Below are 18,978 nucleotides of genomic sequence, written 5' to 3'. Positions count from 1 at the left end.
GACAAACACTGCAGCTTGAGTTCATCTCAATCAAAATTGCTAAAATGTGCAGCACCAACAAAGCACATCTTCTGCCTGTTGCAGCTAAGAATTGATTTATGAGTGCACCAAGTACATTCACAGTGCTAAGGCCTGAACAACTGGCCAACTTACAGATGAAAATACCCACATTCCAGTGACACCACTCACTTCACACACAATGTTTTCCCATTATCACCATCTGATATGAAAGAGATGAATGGGCAACTGTGCTAAAATAATGATTATAAAGTGTGTGATCTTACTCTGCTCCAAATGATAAAACAGATACTCTAAAGCAGTGGTAGCCAACCCAGTCCCTACCGCCCACTAATGGGCAACCTAGTTTTCATGTTGGGTACTACGGGTTTAAAAAAAATTTTTCATTACTTTGTCATAAAATTTTGAAATAAAGTATTTGGTAAGTAACTGTTATATGCTGTAACCTGATGTAACTCTTCATTATAAATGTTATAATGTAAAGTTACTTCCCTACTTTATAAACAGTCCTGTCACATGAAGGTGACCACCACCTATGTTTGACATCAACGTGCAATAACCACTTAAAGACAGCAGATGGCAGAACTAGCAGGGGAAGGTATATTAAGGGTGTCAGGTGGGAGGCAGATGCAGAGTGTATGGGTGAACAGACTTGCAACTGCTGAGCAGCTGATCACCCAGATGAACAAAGGGGCTACCAACAGTGTCTCCTCAATATCCGTTCAGAGAATGTTGTTCCATATGAGCCTCCACAGCAGGTGCCTATTTCACAAATCGATGTGACCACTGTTCAGTGGTAATGAAGGCTGGAATTTGAATGCCAATACCACAAATGGGTGTCCACAGAGTGGCAACAGGTGAATTTTTCTGATGAATTACATTTTATGTTCCATCGAAATGAAACATCTGAAATCAAACACCCTGCAACAATCACTGGATGGGTCCAGGCCGAGCAGGGAGTGTTATGGTCTGGAGTATGTTTTTGTGGCATTCCATGGGTGATCTTGTCATTCTGGATAGCACAATGGATCAACACAAGTCTGCATCTACCATTGGGGAGCATGTCCACCCCTACATGAAGTTTCTTTTTTCCTCAGCAGGATCATATCTTCCAGCAGGACAATACAATACGTCACACAGCTCACAGTGTGTATGTGTGGTTTGAAGAGCACCACAGTGAGTTTATCACACACCTCTGACCACCACACTCTTCAAATTTAAACCAAATCGAGAATTTGTGGGACCACCTCAATTGGGATCTTCGCACCATGAGTTCTTATCAGAGAAACATAGTGCAGCTGGCCATGGCACTGGAGTCAGGATGGTTCCATATCCCTGTTGAACCTTAAAGAACCTCACTCTCTCTCTCTTCCTGCACTGCAAAAGGTTTTTATTCAGACTTTCGGCAGATAGTCACATTAATGTGACTGGACATTGTATATCACCATTAATGTGGAACCAGTGGGCAGTTAGAAAATTTTTCTACTAACAGACATTATAAAATGGTTGGCAGGCAACAAAGGTTGACACCACTGCAACAAACTCTTTCCAAGTTGAAACTTAGAAAGAATCACGAAAACTGATTTATTTGTACACAGAAATACCAGAAACATACAATACCACTGAAGATTCATTGAAAACATGTGTTAAATATGGTAACAACTTGTAATATGAAAACCACAATATATGTATTGTTTCTTTGTGATCTACAACTGATCTATGATTGTGTCCAAATGAGTAACACATAAAGTGACAATTTAAATGCAGGAAAAATGTTAATTCATAGAAAACTGCTTCTTTTAAGTCAACATATTGCGAGCATTCTATGGCTGATGCCACTTCTCGCTTCCCACATTCCACAGCCCCTGATCATGCCAATCTCCTCCTTGTAGTCCTCGTGCTACCGTCGTGTCCCATTCATCTCAACCCTAGCTCTCCTAGGTTGCCCACACTTCCGTCTTTCTGCGGGGGCACAAGGCCACACTTTCTTTGGCTACTGCCTAATGTCCGTTCTTCCAAGATGTCCAGTCATTTTAGACATTCCACCTCTATAGAGTCTATTACTGATTTATCAACACTCTTAGCCACTCTTATGTTAGTATCTGGCGCATAGTCCAGCTTGGAAATGCCACAACTTTGCCTCCAAAAGTCAATATCTAGTGCAAGCAACTTGCTTCTCTGGAGCTTATTTATTACCGATGTTTCTGCTCTGTTCATAGTGATGTTTTCAACAACTGAACAATACATCACTTTTAGGTACATAGTTAATATGTCCACTAAAAAGTTTATTCCAGTCACAACTGATATCACAGAAGAATTATATCCATCTGTACATGACACTAACATGGCTGGTACATTTATATGCTTGTGAAGCCTGCACAACTTCAGCAAGAACTGAAGATGCAACTTGCACCTTCGAGAGGAAGATAATTCAAAAGATCTATGGATCCGTCTACAATACCATTAAAGGTAAATGGGAACAAAAAATGAATGAAGGCCTATACCAGTAGTTTGAAATTCCACACACTGACCGAATATTAGGGCACAAGAGGCTACAGTGGTTTCATCCATCAAACTGATAGATCACTCCCATACCAAGTCCTTGATTCTCAACCTGCTGGAAAATGCCCTAGGGGACACCCAGGGACCTGATGGAAGGATTGAGTACTAACAAGTGGAACCAAAGGCAGTGGAAGATGAAGCCAAAGTCCAGCAATGATGGACTACCATCTGTAGTAGGTAACTCCTCTGTTGCAACAGACTGACCTCCTTTTTTGTTGTGCTTTTTATGATGTGTTCTTTTATGATTTTTTATAGTGTGCTGCTTTCTTTTTCTTTTTGAAGTGTGGTTATTTCTTTTGTTTTTCATCTGTAGGCCTTGAAGGTCCATTAATGCCATAAATGATAATGATGGTGATGGTGATGAATGAGAAATACAAAGTGCAATAAAAAGCAAATGATACTGCTTCATTACTAAGGTACTATCTGTCCTGTGTAATAGTACAACTGGATTTTAATCTTGAACTGTATACTTAGGCTGTGACAACTTTCACTGAAACAGATCAACTCACTGGCTTTAAATGAACGATTTACTACAGAAGTATTCTTGAATTCTTCAAGGAAAAAGTGCAGCACTAAAACAAATTTCCCTGAGAAACCCCATTCTCTCACAAATATTGACCAAAAAATATACAATTCACTCAAAATCTGAAGAACAATGCAGCGAGGGAAGCTTTCTATATAATAGCGAGATAACCACAAAACCCCCAATTGTATATCTGCTGTAGGCTGTTATACCACCAGATAGTACAATAGAATTTTTTAACATAAATAAATATGCCATTATACAAAAGCCTCCCATGTATCACCATCTAATGTAGAGTCAGTACATATCCCTGAGTCAAGAAAGTTATTAATCATTGTCCAGTGTGGGTTCAGGAGACATTACTCAACACTCGACAACCTAAGTCATAGTTTATTATGTACTCAGGTGTCTTCACTGTACAGATGAAAAGAACCACATTATGAAAACTTTGTGTGGTACGTGGCAGCCCTTCTTTGATTTTCAACAGGGAGAACAACTGGATAAAAAGTTCTCATTTAACTTGCCACTTTAAATTCAGATAAAATCCCAAGCTTTTGATGACTGCCTCAGTAACCATCATCAGGGGCTAACTATGACCGTTGTGAAACTGGCAAAGATCCCACTTCTATTTCCAAAGAACAGTATCTGCAAGTGCACAGTTCCATGTGTTGCTAAGTGTATGGTCAGTGTCTCTATTGAAGTTGTTCTCACACACAGTTCAATTTACACTGCTTCCCTAATCACAAAGTCCCAATTCGTAAACTGACATATGGCCAGGAGAATGGTGTGCTGACCCCATGGCCCTCCATATCCACATCCACATCCACATCCACATCCAGATCCAGTGACGGCTGTGAGCTGAGGATGATATGGCGGCCAGCCGGTGCTGTCGAGCCTTCATGGCCTATTTGGGTGGAGTTTAGTTTAGTTCCAGTAGTTCAAAGTGTGAACTAGAAATATTGTATGTTCAAATACAATCTCGTGTTTATTTATTAGAGTGAGATAAGCCATTGCTGATTTTTCAGAATTTTTGTATTTTAGCTGTCGTTCAACACAGCAATCGACAATAGTCTGTACAGACTATCCAACGCAACTGCTGCCATACTCAAAAAAGAGTACAAGGGGTATTCGTAAAGTAATTTCTGATCAGCCGCGAAATGGGAACCACTGTGAAGCTCAAAAATGTTTTATTTGAAACAGTTAGCTACAAGTTCCAGCATCTTATCTATATAGTCACCACTCCAACTTAGACTTTAGTTGTAGCATTGTACCAGCTTTCCAATACTCTCATCGTAGAAGGCAGCCACCAGTGCTTTCTGCTACTTCTCTATACTGGTCTACAGTTCGCTGTCTGTGCCAAAATGTTCTCTTCATAACCAGTGGTTCATGTGAGCATAGATGAAATTCACAGGGCTGTATTGTGGGTGATCAAACACTTCCTATAAAAAATGCTGCAGGAGCATCTTCATTGCCCTGCAGAATACAGCTTAGAATTGTCTCGTAGAAGGAAACACATGACAGTTATGTTATGTGCGCTGCACAGATTCAGGTAAAATTTCTCACGTGGCTGTCGTACCTAGTGGGAGACACTATTTTCTAGGCATCTTTACATGCTCACTGTGCGTTCAGAACTCAAAAGAGCAATGTGATATATTCAATGGGTGTACTAGAGATGCTGACCAACAAATACATGCAAAGCTTCATCAGATTTTCACAGTGGTTTCCATTTTGCAACGAACTGAAACTTACTTTCTGAATAGCCCACACATTATAAATCCCTGGTACTCTGAGGCCAAGATTGGCTTTAACAAGTTACAATTGGCTTTCCTACAACTCTGTCATGATGAGGGAGTCATACTAAAGTTCACAGTGGTCAAACACCACATAAGAACTACTGCAGTGAACCAGATTTTATAGAAGACAAGCGATGCTACAGTTAAGGTGAGGATATGTCATACAAGATAGGAATTGGATGCAAACACTCATTTGTTATTTAGATGTCCCCAATTTCTGTCAGCAGATCACTAATCATGGGACTGGGAATGGCTACTACTAGTGTTGTTTAAATTGCAGCCTACTGACACTAGGTGCCAGTTTAGACTGTAACATATTAATAATGAGTTACACAACTCTTCAAAAGCCAAGGTGGCAGGACACTTCAGTAAAAACAGTCTTTGGTAAATCAAACCATACAGACCTAGTCCATGATAAGAAGTAAAAATTCCATTATTGGTGTTTAAAGGCTATTTACCTTGTCTCCAGCTTTCAAAATTTTTTCATTCTTAAACTTACATTGGACCAAGCTCGTGTCAGTCTCATGTAGGTGCAGGTCCTGATACAGTAAAAAATCTGCTTGACAGTATCTTTAGGTTCACAGAGATCCACAACCCTTACAAAAAGCTCATTATTCTGAAAGTGGCAACTTTCACAGTACACAAAATGAACTACAGAAACTATCTTGTAAAAATGCAATATACTTAACATTTTCTAATGAATATTTGCATTCTCCCAAAATTAAAATAAATTTAAAGGTAATTCAACTGAAGTGGACAGCAAATAAAAATGTCAAAATAGTTTTTCTTATGAAATATCAAAACTGTAGATTTATGGTGTGTTTAAGGAGGCATTTACCACAAATGGTTCTTGAACACCAAGAACTTCTCCTTGTGTAAGAAATGAATTTCATTGAACAGGAGCTGACAGAGACAATATTCACATTAAAAACATGTATTTCATTACAAATTCTCAGCCTGAAAACAACACATCGGATGGCTCTTACCCCAGGGCTTTAAGTTCCTCCTTATTGTGTTTCATCTGTGATTGTATTTCTTCCCTGTGTTCATGGAGCAGTAAGGCCAGCTCTTCTTTAAAAAACTTTTTTGCACGGAGGGCATCTTGATATTTGGCTTCCATTTCCTTCTGAAATGTGAACAAAACATGATATTTAAAAAAAACTTAATCTTTACCAATTTCTCATTCTGAATGTCATATGAATACAAACTTACAAGTTCTGCTACTATGTTTGAGGTTTCACCACTGGGATTAAATATTAAGATTGTATCTTTCAATTTATTAAGTTCTTCCTCAAGACTTTGGTTTTTCTGTTTCAATGTGGCCTTTTCTTTCTCCCATTCCTGTCTTGCAAGTTCGTGACTGGTTCGCTAAAAATCACACCAATCAGGGCATTGCAAGAATTTCACAAATATTCCTTTTTTTTAACTTCAAAGAATTGAAAATAAAATACTTACCTCAATTTTCAGTTCATCTTGAGTTTTTCTGTACATTTCCTTTAATTCTTGCAGCTGAAAAGAAAATCAGTGTCGGTAACAATAGAGCCAACTTACAAAAAAACAGATTACACACTTTTGGTAACAAAACAAAAGCAGTTTTTGTCACTGCCCACGAGAGTAGCACAATTCCAGTTATTTTTAAAGGTCGTTATGTCTGGCACCAAAATTGCTTATAAAAGGAATGATGGATTACAGAATGCTGTAAAATAATAACACACGAAAAGTATTCTACATATACGGATTCTACGTATACAGATCTTCTACCTGGAGATACTGTGCTACATTTTTTTCTGGTTCCAATGAAATGACCATACTAAAATGCTGCAGCTCTCTGTAACCTGCAGAGGACAAGACACAGAATGTATAGTACATTATGCCCAACAATGCATACCAGGAAGACTTGATGCTAGCCCTTGCATTTCATATGTTGTTTTACGAGATACCCAACATTTCAGTTTGTTTAGAATCTAATAGCTTTGTAGACCAGTCCACGCATGTGATTTCTCTTGCATGTTCCTCATATCAAGCAGTGGCTTAGCCCGATAGTCAGATGAATTGCCATTTGGAAGTCAAAGATTCTTAAGATCATACTAGCAGAAGCGTAGATATCCACAGTACCACCCTTGTCAGTCAGGCCTGAATGGAGGAGCCAGTCAAAGTATGTCTCACAACGATCTGTCCAATGCTAGACCAAGTCCTATTATCCTCACAGGGGTGTAACTTTTGAGCCATGGTGAAGGCAACCATCTAAGCAACAGCCCCTTACAGAAAACAAACAGGTCAGATGGCTTCAAACTGGCAGCACCAACCTCTGACAACCTTAGCTAGGGCACTATGAATTAAGATAGATTACTACTCATTACATAGGTCATGGGGTCCCGCATTCAATTCCCAGCAGGGAACGTTTTGAAACAGTTCTTTTAGTGGTACCCACACAAACATATCCACACCTGTTTCAAAACGTTTAGAAGAGCACAACAGCAATTGTAGAAGAGGAGAAACAGAACGATCAGCTGTTGCAGAGTATGCTTTCCAGCCAAGTAACCACCATATTCGTTTCGTGGAGACGCAAGTACTAGTGGCCACAAGCGGATATTACGAAAGGCTCTACAGGGAGGCAATCGAAATCGCCAAACACCCTAATAATTTCAAGCAAAAGGAGGAGGGCATGAAGTTAAATGGTATATGGATGCTGGTGTTGAAGAAGATGTGTACCACCCGTCCACTACTGGGTGATGGCAATGGCGATCGACGGCAGCGGACAGCGGCCAATTGCACTGACGTTTTCAAAACACATGACGTCACGCCTCGGCACGGGAGCGCATGAGCACGGAATTTAGCGGCAGTCAGTAGCGAGCCAGTGGGTGTGTTGGACCTTCAATCGAGCTACAGACACCCTTGAAGATGTCCTCTGCAGACGGGGACGAAACGTTGGGAATTGACAGAGAATTCATCAACCGACCACGGCATAACAGCCCGGATAATTATAATGGACATGACATTTCTGGCCATGAAAGTCTACATCTTAGTATCATGCTGCCTCTATAGCCATTCATAATTGCAAAAGCATTGCCAGTGCAAGATTCTGTGCATGAACTGACCTCCCATTATATCCCATAAATGTTCAGTGGGAGTCTTTTCAGGTGATCTGTGTGGTCAAATCATTTGCTTGTATTGTCCAGAGTGTTCTTCAAACCAATTGCTCACAGTTGTGGCCTGGTGACATGGCACATTGTCATCCATAAAAATTTCATCATCGTATGGGAACATAAATAACCAAACATAACCATTTCCAGTCAATGATCAGCTTTGTTGGACCAGAGGACCCAGTGTGTTCCATGTAAATGCAGCCCACATCATTATGGAGCCACCACCAGCTTGACAGTGCCTTGTTGGCAACTTGGATCCATGGTCATGGAGTCAGTGGCACACTCAAACCCTACATCAGCTTTTATCAACTGAAATCAGGATTCATCTGATCAGGTCACAGTTTTCCCATTGTCTATGGTCTAACTGATATGGTCACAATCCCCGGGGGAGGCACTGCAGACGATGTGTGGTTGGCAAAGACACTTGCATCGGTCATCTGCTACTATAGACCGTTAATGCCAAATTTTGCTGCACTGGCCAAATGGATATGTTTACTGTATGTCCCACATCGATTTCTGTGGTAATCTCATGCAGTGTTGTTTGTCGTTATCAAAAACAACTCTAGGCAAATGAAGCTGCTCTTGGTCATTAAGTGAAGGCCATCGGCCATTATGTTGCCTGTGGTGATAGGTAATGACTGAAATTTGGTGATCTTGGCACACTCTTGATTCTGTGGATCTCGGAATACTGAATTGCCTAACGCTTTCCAAAATGGAATGTCCCATGCGTCCAGCTCGAACTATCATTCCACATTCAAAATTTGTAATTCCCATAGTGTGGCCATAATAACATCAGAAATCTTTTGACATAAATTACCTAAGTACAAATGACAGCTCTGCCAAGGCACTACCCTTTTTTACCTTGTGTACATGATACTACTGCTACATGTATATGTGTGTATTCCTACCCCATAACTCTTGTCACCTCAGTGAACCCCCCACCATAGCTGATTACTGTGTTCCAGCTGAAAGAACCTCCTCTCTAGTTGATAAACACTTCAAATCAATTGTTCATACCCCAGCCCCTCATATTAAAATTATGAAACACATCCTACACTGAGTCTCAACTATCCCCACCCAATTACCACCTAGATCACTACTTGTAAGTGTTGATATCACCTCCCTAAACACCAACATCCCCTATACCCATGGTCTTGCTGTTATCAAACACTACACCCCCCAACATCCTTCCAACTCCAAAACTCACCACCTCATCCCTTAGACTTCTAATTACATCCTCATATGTAACTATCTCTCCTTTGAGGGAAAGATAACAGACAAATCCATAACAGAGCTATGGCCACCTGCATAGTACCCTCCTACACCAATATGTTTATGTTATATCTGGAACAAACCTTCCTTGCCTCCCAAAACCTCTTGTCTAGTTCACTGATGATATGATATATACATGATATGAACCCAGGGCCGAGATACCCTATCTTCATCCCTCTCACATCAGTGTCTTATCTCCCATTTGCTTCATCTGGTCCTCCTCAGCCCAGTCTGCCACCTTCCTGGACATTGACCTACCCTCTCTGACGGCTCCATCCACACTTCTGTCCATATCAAGTACCTTACCCATCAACAGTACCTGAATTTTGACAACTGTCATCCCTTCCACACGAAAAATCCACTCCCCTATAGTCTTTTCCACCCACGGACAGTGTGTCTGCAATGACAAAAATTCCCTTGCCAGTATGTTGACAGTCTAAAATTCCCTTGCCAGTATGTTGACAGTCTCAGTAAGGCCTTCACTGACAGGTAATATCCTCCATATCTAGTAAGCAAACAGACTTCCTTCACCGTATCCTAACACATCCACACTCCTCCCTGAACTAGCTGCAAAAGAGCAACCTCCTCTTCATCCAATACCATCTTGGCTTGGAACAACGGAACCATAGCCTTTTACTTACTGTGTATATACAGTATAGTAGGAAGAATACATGATTAAATTTGTAGGGGATTAGGGGATGTACAAGGTGCAGAATTTAGTACACAAAGTTGACACCTCTGGCAGCAACAATGACTCTAACCCAGCTGATCAAGCCAAACTGAGTTTGGATTCAGATACGGGTAGGTCATTTCATGCTCCTTCAACTCTATGCCAGAATTCATCAACTGCTGTGGCTGGCAAGTAATCACGTGCCAATCTCTTGATAATCCGTGACCAGGAGTTTTCAATGGGTGACAGAAACAGAAAACAAACTGACAAGGACAACAGTGCAGGTTAGGAGAAATATGTGGTCTTGTGTTATTTTGTTGGAAGATAATGTCACAGAGACCTGGAAGACAGTGCACATCATTGACCATAACAATCAGAAAAGCAACAGGTGGTGTCCAAAGGTCAGCACCAGAATGGTCACCTTGTGTACCCAGTTGCACCACATCACCACCATCCAAGTGCTGGACCTGTATGCCAATGACAAATGGAATGTGACAACATTTGTTTTCCTCGGATGCATCCACTGTGATGCAGTATGCAGAACTAAGGTATCTGAAAAGATGAAATGGTGCCAATGTTGTTGTTTGGTGCACCACTCTTGGCACCTCAGTTCTTGGTGGTCTATTGAGTGAAGTCACAACAACCACCCATGATACTGTCAGCACACTGACCATGTTGATACCTGCCTTGCTGCAAACAAGCCCATTTCTTGGCCAAGGTATGTGCCATGTTTGCACAGCTGAGCAGACAAAAATACTTTGGTCCTCTCTAGTGCTAGTTGTGTAGGGCCATGGTCCTATGACATTTGAATTCTAACACACATGCTGGTAGGCATTTCTCCTTCTTACACAAACAACTGACATCCAAATATCATTTCTGAATGACAAACCCACCGTGTAATCTTTCCTTAAGTACAGAATGTAGATGGTGTCACTCCTACCCACTATGTGCAGCTGTGCAGAAATGCTGATGAACATTTGCTCCATGCCACCTTCACAATGTTGCAATTTTAATAGCCAGCAGCATAAATAAGAGTATCAATTATACAGAAGGATCTGATTCGCACTGTGAGATTTAAGATTTACAAGACTGCAAGAACTGTTTGTGACCACAAATTGTGAGGCTGCATAAAATATTTTTTAATAATTCTAATGAAAAATGGAATTCAAAGCACGTTTATGATTATTAATTATTATAAAAATGTAATTAGTATGCAGGTCTGTTTAAGAAAAATATTGAGTCACATTACCACAAGGCACATTTACATACACAACATCCTAACAAGTGAATAGCAAATAATCCAAATACGAAAAAAATGATCTCATTTTTGGTAAGCTATAAAGGGTATTTACGTAACTCAAATTCACCACCTGAGACAACCAAAGAAAAACCATGAAGAAGATAAAAGAAAGGAAAATACAAGAGAATGGAAATTTCGGAAAGATTACATACTGTCATCTAGACTCTGAGGGGATTTGCATCCAAAAAAAGTGGAACTAAAAAGAAAAGCAATACTGAAGAAAGGGACCATATCACTCAGTCATTACAAAAACAAAGAAGAAACTTCAAAGAATGTATGAAATTTATAAGTACATAATGATTTATAGTGGTGTTACACAGAAAGCACACCCAAAAGCAGGAATTGCCACATTCATTCATTAAGGCTGAAACTGAGGATTCAAAATTACCACTTCCTTAAGGGGAGCCATATCTAGGACAGCGAGACTAAGTGGAGTTGCCAGAAAGAAATATTGACTCTTTAACAGAGTGTGTGCTGATATGAAACTTCCTGGAAGATTAAAACAGTGTGTCACACTCAGACTCGAAATAGAGTTACCTGTTCATATAAAAAATTTTCTCCTGAAGAAGGAAATAAAGAAAAAGTTGAAAAGTTTTATCAATAACTATATAACACACTGATGAAATTAATAAAAATAATCATATGTAATAAGTTTAAAGCAAGAGTAAGTAACACCATAACACAATGAGTTATCACTTCATTTGGGGGATGAGACAGAAATAATAATTCAGACAAAGTAATTTACCTGCAAAAACAAATTTAAAAATTACAAAGTTTTTCTTTAAAAATACACATTGTGTGCATAAGCCCTTGGTAAAACAATAATCAGATAAGAATAACAAATAGCTTGGGACTGAGAGGGGAACAGTAAGAATTAATATGATATGTAAATAGAAACAAATGAAGCACTACAATGGCCTATGGTACCAACAGAGAGAATAGGAAGACTTGTCTGAAGAAGGAGATGAACTTCAGACCCAAATTAGAACAAATGAGATTTCAACAGAGAGCCCTGTGTGTTAAAGCACACGCTTCTGGGACGAGGAGACGCAACTGCCTCAGTCTGAATCTGCCCGACAGATGTGGTTGATGCGCCAGTCAGCCTGGATGTCGTTTTTAGAGTGTTTCCTCTCATCCAACTAGGTGACATACACAAGCCATATCCAGCCTCAGATACATGCTAGGCAAACATTCAGAAAATTTCCTCATGCTTGCACATGGAATTTACTCTATGTGCAGACAAGTAGGATTCACTGATTCTATTCTGAGTGGGGGGAATAGGAAACTGATCTTAGATTCTTGATCTTGAACCCACAATCAGCAACAACAATAAAAGAGCTTCAAAAATATGAAAAACCAATTATGTGAAATAAAGGAAAGGCAACCACTCACTTGCTGCTGACTGACATGTGGCACATAGAAACATGCAACAGAAAACTATTTACATTAGCTTTTCAGCTCTTGATTTTCTCTATTCGAAGTACACATATTCACACACACACAACCACACAGATACCCAAATGCAAACATCTGTGGGCACAGCATGACTGACTACTTATCACTGATAACAGTTGCCTGGGCAGTTGGAGGTGAGGCAGGAATAGGGAAAGGATGCACGAGGCTTGGAGGGGGTAGTGGGATAGGGTGAGGCAAATGAGTCAGTATGGCACAACAAGATGAAGGCAGCTCAGGAGTTAGGGTGTATAAGAAACAGGAAGAGAGGGGGGAGGGGAAAAGGGAGGAGATGAAAGGAGAAGAAGGTGGAGATGAAGAGGGAGGAAGGGAGAGAGGGAAGAGAGAAAGAAGGGAAAAGGGAAGGTGAGGCAGTGGGAAACAGTCAGGCAGGGATTTAGGTCAGGAGGATTGTGAGAGCTAAGGATATGCTGGAAATTCCGACCTGCTTACAAATAACATACTGGAATTCAGCTGGGTGATGTCGTCGACAACCACCGATATTTTGGCAGGAACACACCCTGCCATTTTCAAGGCAAAACAGCAGCAGGTAAGCACTGTGCAAGCAAATTTAAAACCTCAGTCTTCATTGAAAATCTGTAAAGGTAACACACAGACACACTGTAAACAATAGTGCCATCACAAACTGAAAATGGCCGACATCAGCAGTTACTGGTAGAGACAGAAATAATTAATGGGTAAAGTAGCATAAACTCTGTCTCTCTGTTTTTTGACAAATGAGAGAGCATGATTCCATACAGAAATCAATCAAAAACCACCTTCTCTATTTATAAGGTTACTTGCTAATTTAATTTCAACAGCTTCCTTAATAACATTACCCCAATAGCTGTAAGTGCATGCTAGAGTCTTCATGTTGTTATATTCCATAGGATAACTGGTGCCAAGACAATGTTCTGCAATGGCAGATTTGCCCAGCTACTGTAACCGTGTGCTGCTTATGCTTCGTACACAAGTTCTCCACAGTGCTGATAGTCTGACTGATACATGACATGCCACAACTGCAAAGAATATGGTAGACACCCACCTTACGCAAACTAGGATAATTCTTTACACAACCAAAAAGATGGTGGTCGAAAAACACACTTCATGTTTCTGCAAAATATGACCAATCCTGTTTGAAATGCTCCCTGCAGAAGGCAAAAACGTCATAGACTTTGGTGCCACCTTGGTATAATTGTCATTCACCCAGTGCACAGCTGGTCAATAACACAACACACATCTACTCTGTCTTTCGTTATAACCATTCTGATGAAAGGTAACTTTGTGATGGGCTAACTTGGCTGACAAGCTCTCAGGGTCCAGGACAACATTAGCCCTTTGAGCCAAGGTATAAAATACCCCTTCACGCTAAGCTGGATGGTGACAACTATCAGCCCGCAGATACAAGTCTGTGTGAGTAGGCTTCCTTTAAATGACATGCCTCAATGTACCATTCACTTTGCTCCTGACCAGCACATTGATGAAGGGAAGACAGCCATCCTTTTCCACCTTCATCATGAAACAAATATTCAGGTTGGTTGAATTAAGATGTTCTAAAAAGCCATTCAAAGTCTCACTGCCATGACGCCAAACAACAAAACTATCTTCTACATACCTGAAAAAACATGCAGGTTTCAAAGCCACCAACTCAATGACTCCAAGGCATGTTCCTCGAAATCTTCTGTAAACAAATTGGCAATAATAAGTGACAATAGGCTTCCCACCGCAACTCTATCTGTCTGCTTGTAGTACTGGTCATTCAATGAAGTAAGTGGACGTCAACACATGTTAAAACAAGTTCATTAATACCCTCAATCGACTTAATGAATCAGACAGAGAGATACAAGTGAAGAGAGAGACCACATCAAAAGTTACTAGAATATCGGAGTCATTCAAATGAATCCTCTCTAATTGACATAAGATATCCACTGAGTTCTTAATATGGTGCTCACGCCAACTTACTATAGGCCGCAACAGAGTAGCAAGGTGTTTTGCTACACAATGCGCCAAAGCACCAATGTTACTCACAATTGAAGGAAGAGGAACCCCTTGCTTGTGGACCTTAGGGAGGCCATGTAACCTAGGGGGAACAGTACAATAAGAACTGAGATTCTCAATAATCTTCTGCAATAAGGAACTTTTCTTCAGATAGCTGTTAATTCTTCTCTCAATACTGTTTGTGCGGTCAGCACCGATCCTGTGATAACTGAATCACACAGTAAACACTGCATCTTTTGTCCAAAACAACAATGTCAGTGCCACTGCGTGTGTGTGTGTGTGTGTGTGTGTGTGTGTGTGTGTGTGTGTGTTTGTTTTTTATCTTTACGGAGATTCTCTGAAAACCGAGGTTTTACATTTGCTTGCTCAGTGCTTACAATGCTTACTTTCCTTGAAAATGGCATAGTGTGCTCCTGTCAAAATATTGGTAGTTATTGATGACGTCACCCGGTTGCAGTCCTATAAGTTATTTGAACACTGTATATGCCAGGAGAAATTAAGGTCCTCCTGCGTCCAGTGTATGCTTGATGGTTCACAATTCTTGAAAATAGAAGAAAGTGTGAAAGGAAGGGAAGTGTAAACCATTCAAAAAATCTTGAGAAAGGACAATCTAGTATGATTACCTCACTTTTTTTTATAATTCCTAAGAAAAAGCAGTCCAAAAATATTCTGCTATCTTTTTCCAGTACTAATCTGTAGAGTTTCATTAGTTGTAAAAATGTGATATATATTTTGTTTGTGGATGATGATACCAACACTGAATTACCAATATATGAGCATGCATTAATAAACTTGTATGACTGAAAAGAAGGCCATATTCCATCCATGATCATAATAGAGAAATTTATTACGGTCTACACTGGCCTTTTTGGCAGAACATTACCAAAAATAAAAACAATTCATTTGTTCCATATTTGTTTATTGAAGTAATTTGTCATCTTTTAATCAACTTTTAAAAATATTTTATCACCTTTCTCACCTTTTCAAGTGCCACTATGGCTCCTCACCCTGTATCATGCACCCATCTACACACAGTACCTCTGCTTTGACAGCTGCACATGTTCCATGTCAGAAGCCTCTGCCTTACTGCTCCCAAGGACACTACATCTGTAGCGGAAAGCAGGAGCTATAGAAATTTACCGATAACCTTGCAAGAGCCTTTATTGACATACAGTATCCTATCCAGCTCATCTATAAACAGATCTCCCCACCTATGACACAAAGAACCCTGATAACCAGTCACCAACCAACACACCTCTGATAACCCTGTATCACCCAGACCTTGAAAAACTCAACCATGTCCTTTGCCAGGGCTTCAATTACCTCTCATCATGCCCTGAGATGAGGGATGTCCCCATCACCCAAAGTTGTGTCCCATCACCAAAGTTGTCTTCTGCCACTCAGCCAACCTACAGAATATCCTTACGCACCCCTATTACAATCCTACTCCCAACCCTGCATACCATGTGTCTTACCTTTTGGTCGACCCAGCTGCAAGACCTGTCCCCTATACCAAACCACCATCTCCTTCCAAGGCCAGTATGATTCATTTCCTACCTTACAAAAGGCAGGGCCACATGTGAAAACAGCCATGTTATGTATCAGCTATGCTGCAATTACTCTTCCTCCCCCTATGTGGCCATTCTCCCTCTCTCTTTCACTCTCCTCGCCCTCCCTCTTTTCCTTCTCTCCCCCCTCTACCCTTCTCTCACCCCTCTACCCCTCCCTTTCTTCTTCCCCCCCTTTCCCGTCTCTCCCCTTTTTCTACCTCTCTCCCACTCTCCCTTTCTCTCCTCCCCTCTTCCCCCCATTTTCCCCTCCTCATTCCACCTTCTTCTCCTTTCCTCCCCTCCCCTCCATTTTCTCCTCTTACTCCCTCTCCCTACCTCTTATATGCTCCACCCTCTGAAGTCCTTTCATCTTGTTGTGCAGACGCTAAGTCATCTGTGGAAAGACCTTCCTCACGCTATCTTACTACCCCCTTCTTGCCTTTTGCGTCTTTCTCTGCCTCCTCCCCACCTCCATCTGCCCAGGCAACCACTATTGATAATTCTGTGGGTATGGGTGTGTGCTTTTGGATGTATGTGTTGTTGTGTGTATGAATGTGTGAACTTCTACTAGAGAAAGAGAAAGAGCTTGAAAGCTATTACAAGTAGTTTTCTGTTGTGTATTTCTATGCGAGACATAAGTCAACTATAGGTCAGTGGTTGTCTTTCCTTTATTAATGTATTTTTCCATCCAGGGATTTCCATTCTTGAAAAACAAATTAAAAAACAGAAAGTAACTGAAGCAGATGACATAAATGCAGAATATATAAATAATAGTTCAGGGTTTATTACAAATGCAAATTATAGAGTTACAGTTCCTTTGTGGTCCTGTAAGTCTTTTTTGCAACACCTCTGGCAATGTTGTGCTACAGTGAAAAATGGAAAGTTGCATTATGCCAGAATGAGATTTTCACTCTGCAGCGGAGTGTGCGCTGATATGAAACTTCCTGGCAGATTAAAACTGTGTGCCCGACCGAGACTCGAACTCGGGACCTTTGCCTTTCGCGGGCACGTGCTCTACCAATGAGCTACCGAAGCATGACTCACGCCCGGTACTCACAGCTTTACTTCTGCCAGCTCAATGGTAGAGCACGTGCCCGCGAAAGGCAAAGGTCCCGAGTTCGAGTCTCGGTCGGGCACACAGTTTTAATCTGCCAGGAAGTTTCATATCAGCGCACACTCCGCTGCAGAGTGAAAATCTCATTCTGGAAACATCCCCCAGGCTGTGGCTAAGCCATGTCTCCGCAATATCCTTTCTTTCAGAAGTGCTAGTTCTGCAAGGTTCGCAGTAGAGCTTCTGTAAAGTTTGGAAGGTAGGAGACGAGGTACTGGCAGAAGTAAAGCTGTGAGTACCGGGCGTGAGTCGTGCTTCGGTAGCTCAATGGTAGAGCACGTGCCCGCGAAAGGCAAAGGTCCCGAGTTCGAGTCTCGGTCGGGCACACAGTTTTAATCTGCCAGGAAGTTTCAGTTGCATTATGGTTTGCATTCATCTTAAGCTACACACCAGGCAATAAATGACTTTGCTGACCAGTTTTCAAGTCAGAGGGTGGCAAGATTATACCATCTTGTGTCCACAAAAGTTGTCATATTTATGAAAGCATTTTTTAAATTGATCTCATTTTATCTAATGAATTTACTTATGAAACAAAATTTATAAAATTATTTTGTAACATATAATATTCCAATTGAATGTAAAGTATATATTTAGATAAATCTTGTGGCTTACTTGAATTTCTTCTTCCCTGGCTCGTGTACACTGTCCATAAAGTTCGGTAGCTGAGACTTCTAGCGACTGTGCTAAAGCACTAAATTTCTGTATGTTACTGTTAATAGCTTTTTCAAGTTCTTCCTTTTTTAATTCCCAGTTTGCTGATAAAACAGTCAAATAATAATTTTCTTTCCTCTGTAGCTGAAAGTATATTAACTACATGAATATGAATAGTCAATAAGAAAAGTTAATTTAAATACAATATATAAAGCTCAAACCTGCTCCCTAAAAATTTCTTTCTGTTTTGCTTTCCATTCTTCCAATTCCTTCACAGCTTTTGAGGTCAACTGGTTATTACACACCAATGGGCTCATACCCTGCTCTATAACATAAAAGGTTACAAAACTGTATATTGTCAATAGCCGTTGTTAATTTATGAAGTAAGATAATGTTTGTACATCTATTTGGTACATGAAATAGTCAATGATTTTAATAAATTCCTCCACTCTTTACTTTTTTAAAAGTCTGTATGATGTATTTAAGACCGTTTTCTCAGAGATTAAATAATACAATGCTGCTTTACATATACAAGCAACATGATAATCATTTGATAATACTTGCAGAATATTCCATCAGCTCTTGGAGAAACATAGACATATTAAAAACTGAATACACAGTATTGATATTCCACATACTATTAAATAGATGTTACTGCGGAACATTAAAACTGTGTATTCAAGTTATTAATAAGAGAACCACATTTCTTTGTTAGTTTACAGCCATGGTTTGGATTTGCCTGGGATATGGCCCAGCAACACTGCAGCAAGACAGCCCAGCACGTGTGCTTACAAACGGGTTAGGTGACAGCAAATGGCAGGTAAAGCCCACGAGTTAGGGGAGACTTGTGCACCAATGATACTTTCCAGCTACTTAATATAACTTGGAAATATATGAAAAATACTGAAACTGAGTCTAGTGGTGACTCAAAA

At 40.4% G+C, this 18,978-nt stretch overlaps 1 protein-coding gene across 1 annotated transcript in view; it reads right to left on the bottom strand.

Moving 5' to 3' along the window:
* LOC124619879 (centrosomal protein of 120 kDa-like) overlaps nucleotides 1-18,978 on the bottom strand; it is a 191,579-nt gene that overhangs the window by 53,617 nt on the left and 118,984 nt on the right. The window contains exons 10-14 of the mRNA XM_047146505.1: nucleotides 18,268-18,371; nucleotides 18,008-18,190; nucleotides 6,352-6,405; nucleotides 6,109-6,264; nucleotides 5,883-6,022 (exon numbers count right to left, since the gene is read on the bottom strand). Of these exons, the coding sequence (XP_047002461.1) occupies nucleotides 5,883-6,022; nucleotides 6,109-6,264; nucleotides 6,352-6,405; nucleotides 18,008-18,190; nucleotides 18,268-18,371 (637 nt within the window). The remainder of the gene's footprint in view (nucleotides 1-5,882; nucleotides 6,023-6,108; nucleotides 6,265-6,351; nucleotides 6,406-18,007; nucleotides 18,191-18,267; nucleotides 18,372-18,978) is intronic.

This window comes from Schistocerca americana, chromosome 6 (genome assembly GCF_021461395.2).
Source record: "Schistocerca americana isolate TAMUIC-IGC-003095 chromosome 6, iqSchAmer2.1, whole genome shotgun sequence".
In the NCBI taxonomy this organism is placed as follows: domain Eukaryota; kingdom Metazoa; phylum Arthropoda; class Insecta; order Orthoptera; family Acrididae; genus Schistocerca; species Schistocerca americana.
This window is presented reverse-complemented; position numbering and strand designations above follow the sequence as displayed.